Consider the following 15,440-nt stretch of genomic DNA (forward strand, 5'->3'; position numbering starts at 1 on the left):
GAAACCCTAAGGAATGAACTAAATATCAGTCTAAAGGGCTGCAGAGGTCAACCATACGACAATGCTAGTAACGTCCGGCGTTTATTCTGGTGCGCGAGCTCGGGGAATCGCAGTCGATGAGAAAGCAGTGTACATCCCCTGCGTGACCCTTGTCAAAGTCAGATTCAGGACTCACATAATTTGTCAGACCACTCTGTTTATTAGCAAAGTGCTTTGCCAATGCACCCAGATGTGAGCCCCTCTCTGAGGCTCATGCTAACTTATTTATACAGCTAAGCCAAAGCCAATTTAACATAAGAGACAAAAGGAAGCAGAAACTGACAAATATCTTATTTGCATACTAACATTTACCAATCTCCTAGCTCAGTAGGAGCTATAAGTTAATTAGTTTGAGGACCCATTGTCTCACATTCCTTAATGTTTCTCTTCCTGACAACTATATTTCAACAAACCCTTCAAGTAGCATTTCTTTAATGAATTATAATTTCAGTATAATTCATTCTACTTTCACACCCCCCCTCACTAAATCTATGTGGTGTTGCTGATGCAGAGTCATGCTCTGATGGATTTGTCCAAAAACTGTATGTTTTTTTCTCAGGTTCAACTTATCGCTGGGGCCTGTTGTGAGATTCTCTGGAAGAGGAGACATCCGAGGCCAGTAGGAGAGAACTTCTGGCACAAGATGGTCAGCTCGAGCAGATGCACTTCGCAGTTTATCATGCAACTACAAAAGCTATAAACCCGTGCTTCGGGCTTTTGGTGCAGACCCTGTGCAGAATGGTGAAAAACGAGCAGAGGCAAACTCATGAGTGGAAACCAGGGATCGGTCGGAGACTGCATTTATGACAACGTTTTGGAGTAGAGTTCTTACAAGAGTAAAGAAAACAAGTCAGCTTCTGCGGTCTGAAGCAAGGGACTTCGGTGACGCTCGCTGAGTTTGTGGCATCACAGCGGAGTAGTGTTGAGGAATACCAGGAAGCTGCAAACTCTTTACATTCTCCAGCTAACTTTCAGGCAAAGCGGCAACGTCAGCCAAAGCGTGCGGCTGATGATAGCGAAGAACCTGCTGACAGGGGAAGCGAAGTTCAACGTTGAATCATTCTGCACCATAATTGATTCACTTGTCAGCCATCTCAACGGACGAATTCCTGCACATTCAGAAATAAAGAACTGTCCCTGTTTTGTAACAGGTCTCCGCGGAGACGTCCTGAGCAGAGCGGCCGGAGAGAGGGACCCCGACACCATCGCCCCTCCCCCGGCTGAATCCCCAACCCGGGAGGAAACCGGGTCGGACTTTGACAGCAGCCGCGGCGACGCCGGCTCCAGCCCAGCTCCGCCGGCTCCTCTGACCCCCAGGACAGTCGCTAGCGTCTCCGGGGCCAGCGGGGAGACACCCAAACCCGGGGGATTTTCCGGCTAGAGACTCACTCCAGGGAACAGGGCCGGGGCCGGAACAAACCCCTCGTTTCACACGGCGCCTGCCACGGCTCCCTGGTTCCTGCTCTGCTGGGTCTGTCACAGCTGGTCCCAGGGGTCACTGGGGGTTTGCCGTGGGGCTGAGCAGGCTGCGGGCTCTGGACCCCGCCCCCGGCCCGTGTTTCACCCTGTTCAGTGTGGGGCAGGGGCTGGGGCGTGTTCGCACCTTGGGCCCTTTATTGCGTCTCCATGAACACAACAGGGCCCAGAGGGATTTAGCCGCCGGCGCTTCTGGGCCCCCCCATGGCCGGCGTTTGGGGGGAGCCGGTTGGGGGGAGCCGGGAGTTTGAGGGAAGTAGATTGGGAGTGTTGGGAGGGGGGTAGAGGGGAGGGGGCTGGGATGGGGGACAGGAGTTTGAGGGCAGACAGGCTCCCCGCAAAGGTCAGAGCCGGGGGGGCAGGATTGTTTGGGGGTGTGAGGGGGGAGGAGGCAGACGGTGCCCCCCAGGACAGAGCTGCCATTTCCATCCCTCGGCAGCTTCCCCTCTCACTGCCCTGCTCCTGCTTCTGGGCCCTCAGTCCTGGATCCCCCAATTTCTTTCCCCTCAGTCTCCTGCCCCCACACCCCCCTCTGTCCCACATTCCCTGATGGAGGTCGGGGGGTGTGAGGGGTAGGGGATGGGGTGGGCAGAATGGGGGAGGCAACGGGGGCATGAGACAACACAAGGGGGGGTGAAGGGACATGGGACGGGGGCAGAACTGGGGGGATGGAACCTGATGTGGAGGACGTGAAGGAACTACAGAATGTGGGGAGAGAATGGGGGAGGGGACGCAGGCCAGGGGGCAGATCGGGGGACTGAGGGGCCCAATGGGTGAACGTCGGGGGTGGGGGGTGAAGGGCAAAGGAGCTGGGGAGCCAGAGCTGGGGCATCTGCCGGAGGGGGGGCAGTTTCTCTTGAGCTCTGTCCCCGTGTTCTTGCCTCCTGCCCTTCCTGTGAGCTCTGCCCCGGTCCCTGATCTGCGCAGACCCACTGCCAGGGGGATGGACTGGGGAAGGGACATGGGGCCTTTCACCGCTAGGGGGCTGCCTCTAATCTCTGTCCTTTTCTCAAAGCACCAGACCCCACCTCTGAACCAGAGCTAGGGAGAGAACCCAGGAGTCCTGGCTCCCAGCCACCCCCAGCCCCCAGTCACTAGACCCCACTCCCCTGCCAGAGCCGGGGTATATAACAGGGCAGGTGCCGGCCATCAGGTTCACACAGAGTTTCACTGGCAGTAGCAGAAACAGGATTCGAGCACTGGCTCTGGGCAGACTTCCCCTTTTGCGGATTTATCGGGGGCTCCTTTAACAACTCAGGATCTACAATTACCCCTCCCTCCCCAGCTCATGGGGGCCAGATCCCTCCTTTGCTCTGGGCTGCTGCTCCAGGGAGGTTGGATGGATTTGTTGGAAAAGCTCAGGGCAGCCTGGGCACCTCTTGACACCTCCTGAGATTCCTCCGTTCCCAGCTGGTCCCTAGACCAGGCAGCTCCCATGTGGAGCTGGGAGGTGATGGGGTGGGTGGGGGGACCAGGCAGCTGCAGGAGGGTGTCACGGAGTCCCTGGGCGATGCTCTGGATCTGCTCCCCATGAAGCCAGGAAGTCTCCTTTCTGTGAGCAGCCTGTCTGCAGGACAGACAGCTCCCCCGGCTCCACCTTCCTGGGTCTGACCTCGGAGCATTCAGCCTCCTCTGCCCCTCCGTGCGCGTCCCCCAGCGAGTCCGTCCAGGCGGGATCCTGGGGAAGCCAGAGGGTCCTGAACCCCAACTCCGCAGTCAGACATGACTCTCAGCCAGCCAGTAAAACAGAAGGTTTATTAGACGACAGGAACATGGTCTAACACAGAGCTTGTAGGTGCAGAGAACCAGACCCCTCAGCTGGGTCCATTTTGGGGGGCAGTGAGCCAGACAACCTCATCTGCCCTTCACTCCATGTCTCCAGCCAGCCCCAAACTGAAACTCCCTCCAGCCCCTCCTCCTCTGGGCTTTGTCCCTTTCCCGGGCCAGAAGGGCACCTGATTCCTTTGTTCTCCAACCCTTTAGCTCTCACCTTGCAGGGGGGAAGGGCCCAGGCCATCAGTGGCCAGGAAACAGGGTGTCGGCCCTTCTCTGTGTCCAGACCCCTGCACACACCTGCCCTCTAGGGCTCTGCAATGATCATACACCCTTATCCCACCCCCTAGATACTTAAGAACTGCCTAGGGGAAACTATTCCCCACACTATTCAGAGGAAACATTAAGAACAGTCCCACTTCGTCACAGAGGGGATGTGGTTTGCTGGGCATGGCAGGGAGCCGGCTTTGCTCTGACCGTGGTAGATTTGGGCTGGAGATTGCAGAGAAACCATCTGATGGGAAGAAAGGGGCCGAGCGCATCACGGGCTTCCTGGGGCTGCAGCCCCCGGCGCAGTTCCTCATTCCGCTCGCACTCGGGCCTCAGGCTCAGTGGAGCTCAACTCCGGGGCGTTGGTGGCAGCGCTGAGGGGCCCCCACTGCCCCGTCATGGCGTCTGCTGTCACCGTCCTCTTCCTCGGTGAGTATCGGAGACAGCCAGGGCATGTGCCCATGGTGGGGATCTGAGACCAGGGCGTGTGCCCATGAGGGGGGTGGGGATTTGAGACCAGGGCATGTGCCCATGGTGGGGGTGGGGATCTGAGACCAGGGCATGTGCCCATGGGGGTTGGGGGCGGGGGATCTGAGACCAGGGTGCAGGATCCAGTTGCTCTGGGATCTGGTCACTAACGAGCCCTCTCCTCTCCAGGCTGCTGGCTGACTGGGCACAGCAGAGCATGGGGAGGTGAGTATCAGTCTGAAGGGAGGACAGTAACATCAAGGATGGGGAGGGAGGTGGGGTGGGGAAAAGAGGAACTAAGCCCTGAACCTTCCCCCAGATTCAACCCAAATTCCCCCTGTGAGCTAAGACCCGGCCCCGTTCTCCTGTGCCCCCCACCCCCGACCCCATGGAGTAACTAGGAGCCAAATCTTGCTTCCGGGGTCTGATGAAGCAGACGGGAACCGTCCCCTGGTTCAATGTCCTGCCCCCCACAGGCTGTGAGGATCGTAGGGGAGGGGGGTGGCACGTGGATTTATTTCAGCTCATACAAACGCTAATAGGGCCCATCTGTGGGCTCTAGATCCCCTCAGGTTAACCAAAATGTACACAGTCAGTGCAGCCGTGGGGAAGAACCCCCCAGATCCACCCCCACCCCCAGATCCACCCCCAACAGCTCCCTCCCCTGCACTCACAGCCCCCCGTGTTCCCAAGGACTGGGGAAAGGTGGGTCTTGTGTGACTCCCACTCGTCACAGACTCTATTTCCAACCCCAGGGCGGGGGGCAGAGCTGCAGGGGTCCCACTGGTCAGGCTCCCTGGCTGGCCTCAGGTGGGGCCGGGGGCTGGGGGTGGGGAGGTGATCTCTTATGCAGCCGGGTCCTGAGCTACGTATGGGTGAACCCCCTGCCCCCGGGCCCCATGGGCAGGCAGTGCCAACCCTCGTAGAGGACAGACTCCTAGAGCGCCTGAATGATGGATGGACTTTGGGGTGGGGGGTGGGGGGCTGTGTCTCTCCTGTTTAACTCCTGTCTCTTCTTGAAAGCAGGGCATGAATTTCTCAAACCCACTATCTGGGTGAGCCCCAGCCGGGTGGTGGCGCTCGGGGGAAGCGTCACCATCCACTGTGAGGGTTCATACCCGGGCTGGGAGTTCTTTCTGCGTAAAGCTGGACACCCTGACCGGCAGGTGCAGACGGTGCCTGATGGGACCGTGGCTCAATTTCCCATCCCCAGCGTCAGCTGGGAAGATGGAGGGACCTACACCTGTGACTATCACTCCATAACGGATCAGAATCGCTGGTCATATCCCAGCGACCCCGTTGAGATCATTGTAGGAGGTGAGGGAGGGGCCCGGCTCAGCGGCCCGGCTCCCAGCCCCAAACCCAGCCAGACCCTCAGGGTCTCTGCACCAATGGGACGCTCAGAGCCAGGCTCTGCCCTGATCTCTGTGCCCAGCGGAGCGGACGTGGGGAGCCGGGGATGGAGTCACTGCCGGGTTCCCAGCCAGGGAGGAGAAGCAGCCACTGGAGATCTGGGGCAGAGGAAGAGGGGATCCCTGCCTCCAGGGGGAGCTGCAGAGCAGGGGGGCTTTTTCCAGGTAACACATCAGTTACGGGGTGATGGGCGGAGCTGAAGGTTATAAACCTCAGTGGATAGTAGAGACTTGCACAGTCCCCTACAAGTCAGTGGTGGTACTGAGCACAGAACCCAGGAGTCCTGGCCCCCATCCACCCTGCTCTCACTGACTAGACCCCATTCCCCTCCTAGAGCTGGGGAGAGAACCCAGGAGTCCTGGCTCCCAGCCCTCCCAGCAGAGAAGCCAGGGCGTGAATGGACCCTAGAGACTGGACTGGCCTGTCACCCGCTAGGGAGCAGAGCTCTGGGCCCCCAGGGGCTGGGGTTGCTCCATGTCTCATGCTGTTAGCCCAGGGCTTAGAGGAAACTCTGGGCCCCTGTGGAAAGGCATCCAGGAGCCCATCCCCAGGGCTGCCGGGTCTGACCCCCCACAGAGGCTGCGTGGTGAGGACGGGCCCCAGGACTGGGTGACGGGGCCTGCGTCTCACGGCCTGTCTGCTTCCCCCTGCAGAGCCCAGCTACCCCAAACCCAACATCTCCCTGAGCCCCAGCGGGGGGGTCTCCCTGGGGGGAGCCGTGTCCGTCTGGTGTCGGGGGCAGCACCAGGGCATGCGGTTCGTGCTGAATAAAGAGGGACGCCATTTCCCACCTGTGGATTCGAAGGGGTTTGGGGCTGTGTTTCCCATCAGCAACGTGAGCCGGGAGCACGGCGGGAGCTACAGCTGCTCCTATCACAGCAGATCGGGGTCAGCCGCCGCATCGTCCCCCAGCGACCCCGTGGAGCTGGTGGTGAGAGGTGAGGGGCCTGGCTCGGCATCCCCGTTCCCAGCCCCACCCCCAGCCAGACCCTCATGGGGGCTCAGTGCCAACGGGACCCTCAGAGCCAGGCTGTGCCCTGAGCCCTGACCCCGCAGTGAGGACGCCCAGCCGGGGAGCGCGGACGGAGTCACTGAGGGGTTCCCCAGCCAGGGGGGAGCAGCAGCCCCTGGAGGCTCGGGGCAGGGAGGTGACTTTAACGTTGCTCCTTGTGTGTAGGAACCATGACTCCCTATTTAATCCCATGATGGCATCCCCTCTGTTCTCTAGGCCCGGGCCAGGGCTGAATGAGGCAGGGGCTGCAGGAGAAGCAGTGGCTTGTTGGACACGGTGCTGGGCTGGGACCCAGGAGATCTGGCCCAGCTCCTGGCGCAGCCACAGACTCTGTGTGATGGGAGCGCGTTGCGGTGTACAAAAGTAGCCCCAAGACTGAAGAAGCTCTGTCCCCATGCCCCGGCCCCGTGGCGCAGTGGGGAGTGAGAGCTCCCCCAGCCCTGAGGCCGTGGCGGGTAGCGAGAGCTCCTCCCGTCCTAGGGCCGCAGCGGAGGTCCTGGTGTTAAGGCTTCCCCTGCCTCCCCCACCGTGCTTCTGCAGGGGACCAGGGTCGAGGTGCTTGGCCTTCCCCCATCCTGTTGGCCCGGCGGCCAGGGCTCTGGGGCCCCCCACTTTCCTGGGGCCCCTGGGCACGAGCCCCATAGGCCCAGTAGCTCATCCACCACTGGTCGCGGAGGGTGGGGGACGATCTCTGAGTCGGCGTTTCAGCCCCACCCCCTACCCCGACAGACGCTGGTTTTATTCCCGCAGGGGGAACTGACCCGACCCAGCCTGGAGCGGTGCCGGCTCCCACCCAACCGGGCAGCGCGGGTCCAGGTACTGGGGCCGGCGGGGAATCTATTGAGTCACAGATTATGGGGCAGCTTCCCTCACTGGTTGCCCAGGGGTGGGGATGGAGTCTGTTCTCAGGGGCAGTGACTCCCCGCTCCCCCACCAACCGATTTGGGAGGGGAGCGAAGCCTCCTGCTCAGACACGAACCCGCTGCTAACGGGGCAGCCAGAGGCTTCCTCTGGGGGCAGTTGGGCCCATCAGTAGCCGCGGGGGCGCTGTGACCTGGAGCCCCCCACGAAGCAGCCAGAAGCAGCCAGCATGGGAGGCAGGATACCGGGCTAGATGGGCCCATTGGCCTGAGTCGGTGTGGCCATGAGGAAGGGGGTGAACTGCCTTAGAAATGACAGCCAGACAGCGCCCCCTAGCGCCATGCTGGGGCAATGAGGCCAGGCCTGACTGATGGGGAGAGCGCCCCCTATGGAGCCCTCCACCCCCTGCAGCCCAGCGCCCCCTAGCGCTACAAATCCCCCAAATTTTGCTTGCTCTGACCCCACTTGATGCCCTGGGGCCCCCGACATCCTCCCCATAGAATTTTTGGCTCCCTCTGCCCTGCGGTGTCCCAGCCCCTTGGGTGCCACCTGGGGTGGGAGGGGCTGGGGGTGGGAACAGACCAGCCGCTCCCAGCACTCACGGCCTGCTGCTCTTTCCCACACGGATCGGAATCGCCGGCAGCTCCAGGTCTGACCACCCCCATCATCGCCGGGGCGAGCGCGGCAGCTGCTGGCCTCCTCCTCCTCCTCCTCCTCGTGGCCTTCGTCTGCTTCAGAAAAACCCGAGCCAGTAAGTGCCCTGCCCAGCGAGTGAAGGGTTGAACCTGCCGCTAAGCAGGGCGGGATGGGGCCACGGTTTGGAGAGGGATGGTGCCGGGAAAGCCCAGGAGCAGGGGGGTGCAGCAGAGGGCGCTGTTACATGTGTAACCCCTGTACACACACAGCTGTCCCACCCCAGAGGTGGCTGCATTTCAGTGCTGAGCGAGAGGTCCCGTATAACGAGCCATTGGCACCGTGCCTCTCAGGTAACTAGGATGCCAGGGGAGCTGATCGGCCTGTGGATCAGGTTCGTTATAAGGAGTCACTAACGAGGGAGGATTGGGGACAGGAAAAGCCCCCCCGAGTTAATCTGCCCCACCCCCAGCGCATGCTCTGGTGTTACGCTGCCCCCTGCTGGTCCGTGCCCCCCCCCCACGAGCAGGGATCCAGGCTCAGCCCCAGAAGCAGAGGGGGCCCTCCCAGACCCCGCATCCCTGCTGCCCTGTGGGGGGTGAGTGGCCGGGCGCTGGGACCGGGGGATCCCGATCGGCTCATGGGGGATTCTGGTTTTTGTCCCTCTGCAGGAAAAGGAGCCGCACCGAGACCCAGCAGGTAGGAACCCCGGGTCCTCTCCCTCCCGGTCGACCTGCCTGGGTCACAGGACTCCTGGGTTCTGTCCCCGGCTCTCGGAGGGGAGAGGGGGTTGGGAACCAGGACTCCTCAGAGGTGACCTGGGTCTGCTGAGAGTGGAGGGGCACAACCCCAGAACAGTTGGAGTCACACCACGCCCCCCCCCACTCCCAGAAAGCAGTGACCCCCCCCCCCCGGTGCTGCTCCCAGCTGTTCCTCCACACCTGCCTCTGCCTCTCTGTCACGGACTCCCAGGGGGTGCCCACTCTTGTCCCCGTGCGGTCCCTGGGGGGAACCCCCTTCAGTGCGATGGCCCTTCTCGGGGGTCCACTCTCTCTCGGGGGTTAGGCCCTCCACCTCCTGGAGCCGCACCTCTCTGAGCCTTAGCACGCCTGTCTCTGCCGGGGGCCCCCGCAGGGAGTCCCCTCGCTCTGGACCCCCGGGGCCCCCACTCCCAGAGGGAATAATGCCCCCCTGATCTCTAGCCTGGAGCGACTCTCAGCCAGCGTAACACAGGAGGGTTTATTGAGCGTCTGAACCCAGCACAGGAAACTCTCAGACCCCTCAGGCCTGGCCTCCCTCCGCACAGCACATCCCAGTCTCCCCTGCATCCAGGTGGGCTCTGCCTGCTCCCTCGCTCCAGCCCCGAGCCCCCCTGCTTCCCAGCTGGGCATCTGATCTCACCGGCCCCAAGCCCCCCTCTGTCCATTGTCTTCTCTCCAGGTAAACAGGGTCGCCTGGGCCCCCTCTCCCCTCTTCTGTCCTCTGGCCCCTCTGGCTGGAATCGGCTGGTCCGGTCACCGGGGTCCTCTCTTCACAGCCCATTGTCCTCTCACTGGCTGGACCCAGCTGTGACTCCCGAGCTGGGCCTCCCGGTCACCAGGTCACCAGTCGCTGGGATCTCCAATCTCCAGGCCATTGGCCGGGGTCCCAAGTTCCGTCACCGGTCCCCTGTACCAACCAAGTCCCTCTCCCATCACCTCGTTCAACCCGTAACACCCAGGGAAACTGCGTCCCACCTACTCTGCATGCAAACCACTGGAAAAACCAAGGGAAAAAAAGAAAACCCCCAACTTTGTCACACTCTCCCTGTCCAGCGCAGCTCCCCAGCTCAGCTGCTCCTCAGGGAGGGGGCCCGGCTGCACCATGTGACTGAGCAATTGGGGGGGGGTCATGTGACCCTGCATGCCCCCACCCACATTTTGCCTCTGCCTGGTTCTGTCCCCAGCTCTGACAGGGGAGTGGGGTCCAGTGGTTGTGGCGGGGGGGGGGGGGGGGGCTTAGGGAATAGGGTTCAGTGTGAGGCAGGATGAGGGGGCTCTTTGGGTGTGTTGGGGAATCTCCCCGCAGGTGGGGATATGACATTTACAAGTGGATTTTCTCTCTTTTAGCACTATCCCGTTGGGGAAGTTGGAGGCCTTGGCTCAGCAAGACCCCATCTGTGAGTAACACACCGAAGGGGGTACCAGGGTGCAGGGCCCCTGGGGAGGGGCGGGGCTTGTGGGGGCTCCACCCATACGGGACAGGGCCTGATTTACAGCTGCTGCTGGGTGGGACTAAGGAGAGGGTCCCAGAGGTAGCTGGTGTCAGCTGAGCTTCTTGCCTCCCCCCCACCAGCTCCCTGGAGGTCACCCTCCCCTCCCCCTCTAGTTCAGGGACTCCCTCTGTGAGCCCCCCATTCTCCTCCCTAGGCCTGGGGCTTTGTGGTTCCCCCTTCACTTCTCCATTGGACCTTCCCAGCCAGTGACCTGTGGGGAATCCCCATCCACTCCTGGCTCCCAGCCCCCTGCTTTAACCACTAGACCCTACTCCCCTCCCAGAGCCAGGGAGAGAACTCAGGAGTCCTGACTCCCAGCCCCCTTCCTGCCATAACCCTCTAGACTCTGCTGCCGTCTCTGTGCCTCAGTTTTCCTCTCTGTAACATGGGGCTAATGACCATGGCCCATGCTGTGGGGTGGGGGAGGGGTGGCTGTGCCGGTCTCTGAGCCCCCTGGATGGACGGGGGGTCGGAGCTAGGTGTGGGGTCCTGCTCTGGGCCAGCTGGGGGTGCAGCTCAGCGGGTTTCTCTGTTTTGCAGACTCCTCTGTCGACGAAGGGAAAGAGCCGCAGACCCTGGTAAGTGTCCCTGTCTGCCCACAGGCCCTGACCCTCAACCTGACCCACATGGGCCCCACTCACCTTATCTGGCACACTCAGTATTTTGGGGTGGGGGTTGGGTTGCTGGGAGGGGCTTATGGGATCACCAGCTGAGATTGCAAGTGTGTGTGTGTGTGTGTGTGTGTGAGTGTGTCCCTGTCACCCCCTGTGGGAGGAGACAAGCCCTGCTCTGTGTGAATGTGTGTGTGTGGAGGGGGGTTGGTGCACACACGCACACTCCAGTGACTCTCTCCCCTCCCTGCCCCAGGAGCCCGACCCTGGCACCGATGGTCTCACCTACGCCGAGCTGGACCGCCAGGCGCTGCATGCCAAGCCGGGGGGCCTGGCTCCTGCCCCTGAGCCCACCCAGCCCAGCGTGTACGCCGTGATCAGCGTGAGCCAGGGGGCCTTGCAGTGAGAGCCCCCCATAGCCATGGGGCGCCGGCCCCCAGGGAGCAACAGACTCACTGACTTTAAGGCCAGAAAGGTCCATCGTGCTCATCTGGTGTGAGCTGCTGCACATCGCAGGCCACAGAGCCTCCCCCGCCCACTCCTGTAGCAGGCCCCTCGCCTCCGGCTGAGTCACTGACATCCTCAGATCACGGGCTACAGACTTCGACTTCCAGAGAATCCACCACTGACACTAGCTGAAACCTGCCAGTGCCCCGCGCCGCAGGCCACAGACGAAGGTGAAACCCCCCAGGGTCTCTGCCAGTCTGAGCCGGGGGGGAAATTCCTTCCTGACCCCAGATACAGCGACCGGTTAGACCCTGAGCACGTGGGCAAGACCCTCCAGCCAGACACCTGGGAACGGATCCTCCGTCGTCACTCAGAGCCCTCCCCAGCGGGTGTCCCGTCTCCGGCGGTCGGAGAGATTTGCTGCTAGCAGTCGCGGATCGGCTCCCTGCCGTTGTGGGACGTCTCCTCATCCCGCCCCCTCCAGAAACATCTCAAGCTCAGTCTTGAAGCCAGTGAGGTCCCTTGGGAGGCTGCTCCAGAACTTCGCTCCTCTGGCGGTTGGGCCGTGTCTACACTACAGAGTGTTGCCGACAAAAGGCGCCACGATGACGTCGCTATTGCCCGTTCCCACTGCGCGTCCTCTGCCGGCAGAGCGCGTCCGCCTTTGGTGCGCCACCGTCCACAGCGAGAGCAGTGCATTGTGGGTAGCTGTCCCACCATGCTACTCAGCACCTTCAGCAGCTAGGACTTGTGGGCAGGCGCGGTGGATCGCAGCGCGTCATGGGGGCGGCTCAAGGTCCCATGGTGCCTTATTTTCTCTCCCAGCATCCCACGCTGTTCCAACTGCGTTTCGCGGCATTTTCCAACGGCCCCTGTTCCCGGGGCACCCGCCACCCCTGTGCGAAAGGATGGATCCCGCCCGGCTCTCCACTGCTGTGAACGCAGCGTGGCTGGTCAGGCAGGATGTCACGAGCTCCCAGTCTGAACAGGGATCAGAGCTGCCCAAGAGGCTGAGTGCCAGGGGAAGAAACAACACCAGCTTCCTTCTGGCATCACGGGGCGGCTGCACACAGCGGAGCGTCGCTTTGGGGCTCGGGAAACGAGCGCTGAGTGGTGGGATCACATTGTTATGCAGGTCTGGGACAGGTGACGTGGTGGGGGGGTATGTGGGGGTCACATGCCCCCCCTGATTTCTGCCAGGGTGCGAGTTGGCCTGTGCGTGCGAAAGGCATCAGCAGCGGGTCCTGCCGCTGAGACACACTCGGTGTGTCCCAGAGCCGGGAAGTGAGACCGGGCTGTCAGCGCAGCTCTCTGCCGGAGGGGGCACGGGGAAGCCGGCTGAGTCCCATCCCTTCCTCGCCCGGCAGCCACATGGTCCCCGTGAGAATAACTCCTCTTCATGGGTGACACAGGTCTGGTGAACTAAGTATTAAACCAGCAGGGAAATCTATGTACCTGCTCGAGTGCAGGTCTGGACTAGCCTGCCTGGGTGCGCAGAAGGGGGAGCTCAGGGAGTCGGGGCAAGAGGGGGGAGGCAGCGGGGGCTGGGGCGATATGGGGGGGGCTGGGGGAGGCAGCAGGGGCCAAGGTGCCAAAATACAAGTTCACCTAGGGCGCCATTTTCCCTAAGGACGACCCTGACAGGGCCGGTCTTAAGTGTGGGCGAGGTGGGCGACCACCCAGGTGCCGTGGTCACGAGGATGTTGCTGGAGCGGGCCTTGGCAGTCACCAGGAAGCTGGCCGTGGCTGTGGTGGTGGTGGGGAGCCCGTCATTGCGCCCCCCCGTCCCCACTATCTGCAGTTACCCGTCGTCCGGTCTGGGATGACAAGCCGCGTTCGGATGCGGGAAGCCTCCTTCCTGGACCTGTGTGCGGAGCTCGCCCCAGCCCTGCGGCGCAAGGACACCCAGATGGGAGCAGCCTCTCGTGGAGAAGTGCCCGGTGATCGCTGTGTGGACGCTGGACCTGACCATCTTGCGATAGGAAGATGAACATCACTAGGAAGGGAACTTCTCCAGGGTGTTGCAGGCACCTGTGGATCACCATGGGCATTTCACTGACACCAGCGTGGGGTGGTCCGGGAAGGTGCATGATGCACACATCTTCAGGGACAAGCAGAGACTTTTTTCCACACCAGAAGATTTTTGTAGGGGATGTTGACATGCTCAGAGTAATCGTGGGAGCCCCGGTGGAGCCCCTGCTCACAGGGCTCATGAATCCTGATACGGGAACCCTGGACAGCGGCAAGGAGCCCTTCAAAACCAGGCTGAGCAGGTGCAGCATGACCGCAGGGGGAACCAACCCGACCCAGCCTGGAACAGCGCCAGCCGGGCCAGGTACCGGGGCCGGGGAATCACCATAAAACAAGCCCTGGAAATAGGTTCTTGGTGCCCAAGGAGCAGCCCCTGGGAGCTGGGGCTGGTTGGGTGGGACGGGGACAGTCCATGCACTCCTGGTGCATGGGCCCAGACACCAGGGGGAGGGGCAACCTGACCCCCAGATCCCCAAATGCCTCTTGCCCTGCAGGTCACTGCCCGGAAGCTGCTGGGGGCATACTGGGGGTAGGGCAGTATCTGGGGGACCTGGCTGTGGGGTTGAGCCCAGCTGGGCGCCTGAGTCCTGGGGCAATAACCCTGCTTCTTGGGATGCATGATGTCCCCCTGGCAATAGGAGTGAGCATTACCCAGAATTCCCTCTGCTCTTACTTCCCCTCCCCCCACTGGGGTCTCAGGGGACCCCTGACCCACCCCCCAATAGATGTTCTGCTGCATCTGGCTGGGCCCTGGGCATCGCCGGGACATGGGGGGCAGCGGGTGACGTCCCAGCCTCCCCCCGCGCGCACTGCCTGGCTGTGATTGGCAGAAGCCGAGATACCCCGGGGATGGACTCACTGCACACCTAGGGCAGAGTTACTGTGGGGTGGACAGAGGGGTCCTACAGGGGTGCCAGGTGGCTCGGGGAAGTTCACCCACCTAGGCAACCCCTTGGCCAGGGAAGCGGAGGCTCGGCCCCCTAGGGCAGCAGGACGCAGCCTCCCCTGAGGGGTCCTCTCCTGGCAAGGCCCCATCGGCACCTCGGTCCAATACAGTGACAAGTTATTTAAAAGACTCTGCTCACTCTCCAAAATGTTCTTCTGACCCCAAAGGGTCAGCCATGTTACCAGGTCAGTGTGGGTTTGGATCTTACCCGGAATATCAGACTGCCAGCCAGTCCTTTAATGTCTAAAGCTAAAGGTTTATTATAAAGAGAAAAGAAAAAACCAGAAGAGAGATGTTGAATGGTAAAACAGTCCCGTACATACAAAGACTCCAAAGTCCATAGATCAGGTTCCTAGCAGCGTTGGTGAGTTTGCTGGCTTGAGAGACCCTCTGGAGCCCATCCATAGCTTGGATGGGTCATTCAGTCTTGATGGGCCGTCAAGCAGGCTAGGCAGTGCTGTTGCCTGGCGATCTGGGGATGTCATCCAGATGCCCAGCACAAGTTTGGAACTACAGACGTACCAGACATATAACTTGCAATACAAAGGTGATACAAACACATAAATGAGATTATCATACCTGGCAAATTATAATATTTTTGCAGATACCTTATAGGGCATATCATAACTCATTGCAATTTTACAATATTGGTAATCATAATATTCTAATGTGTCCCCCAAATTCCATACAGGATCAAAGGGAGAGCACCACCTGTGTCTGTGGGGAGCCCGGGGCACTGTGGGGCCGGACCCTCGATAACTAACCTTTTCCCAGCTGGATTTCCTGCTCTGCCCGTTCCCTTTCCTTAGGGCCAGGCACCCGGCATTTCACAGCCACGGTCACCCCACCCGCCTGACACCTGCCCCTTCACAGCCAGCTCCTGCTGGGGGGTCCCCATTGAGACTAAACCAGACGCCCCCTGGTTACAGCCTCCCCCTCAGAGATCCAAGTTGTCTCCTGTCCATCCAGGGCCTCACTGGTCAAGGTGCGTTTGGCCCTAAATCCCCCCAGCAGTACCAGAGCTCATCACCCAGCCCCAAACCAGGCCCTACCCCATCCTGCAGAATCCCAGCCCCCTCTTCAGGGTCCTGAGACAGAGCCACCAGTCCCTTGTGTATGGGGACTCTGCATCTCGCCCTGACACTGGAATAATGGCATTTGCGGCTCCCCAAGTGTCTGTCCCCATTCTTCAGTGGGGTCCCCCAG

General features: G+C 61.2%; 1 protein-coding gene across 2 annotated transcripts; it reads left to right on the plus strand.

Annotated features, from left to right (window-relative positions):
* The first annotated feature begins 2,384 nt into the window (after positions 1–2,384).
* Positions 2,385–12,755, plus strand: LOC141976237 (leukocyte immunoglobulin-like receptor subfamily B member 3). 2 transcript variants are annotated; one of them, XM_074937088.1, is made up of 10 exons: positions 2,385–3,987; positions 4,216–4,251; positions 5,053–5,343; positions 6,093–6,377; positions 7,202–7,267; positions 7,956–8,063; positions 8,617–8,644; positions 10,054–10,103; positions 10,740–10,777; positions 11,067–12,755. In XM_074937088.1, the coding sequence occupies exons 1-10, from the start codon at positions 3,957–3,959 to the stop codon at positions 11,214–11,216; spliced, it is 1,083 nt and encodes a 360-aa protein (XP_074793189.1). In that variant the 5' UTR covers positions 2,385–3,956; the 3' UTR covers positions 11,217–12,755. The 2 variants fall into 2 exon arrangements, with proteins under 2 accessions (XP_074793189.1, XP_074793190.1); XM_074937089.1 differs by lacking the exon at positions 5,053–5,343.
* The last annotated feature ends 2,685 nt before the right edge of the window (positions 12,756–15,440 follow it).

This window comes from Natator depressus, chromosome 23 (genome assembly GCF_965152275.1).
Source record: "Natator depressus isolate rNatDep1 chromosome 23, rNatDep2.hap1, whole genome shotgun sequence".
NCBI classification, from domain to species: Eukaryota; Metazoa; Chordata; order Testudines; family Cheloniidae; genus Natator; species Natator depressus.

Coding starts and splice junctions, on each gene's coding strand:
- LOC141976237 (XM_074937088.1), top strand. CDS start 3,957: ATGGCGTCTGCTGTCACCGTCCTCTTCCTCG. Junction 3,988..4,215: donor TGTCACCGTCCTCTTCCTCG/GTGAGTATCGGA, acceptor TCTCCTCTCCAG/GCTGCTGGCTGACTGGGCAC. Junction 10,104..10,739: donor GGCTCAGCAAGACCCCATCT/GTGAGTAACACA, acceptor TCTGTTTTGCAG/ACTCCTCTGTCGACGAAGGG.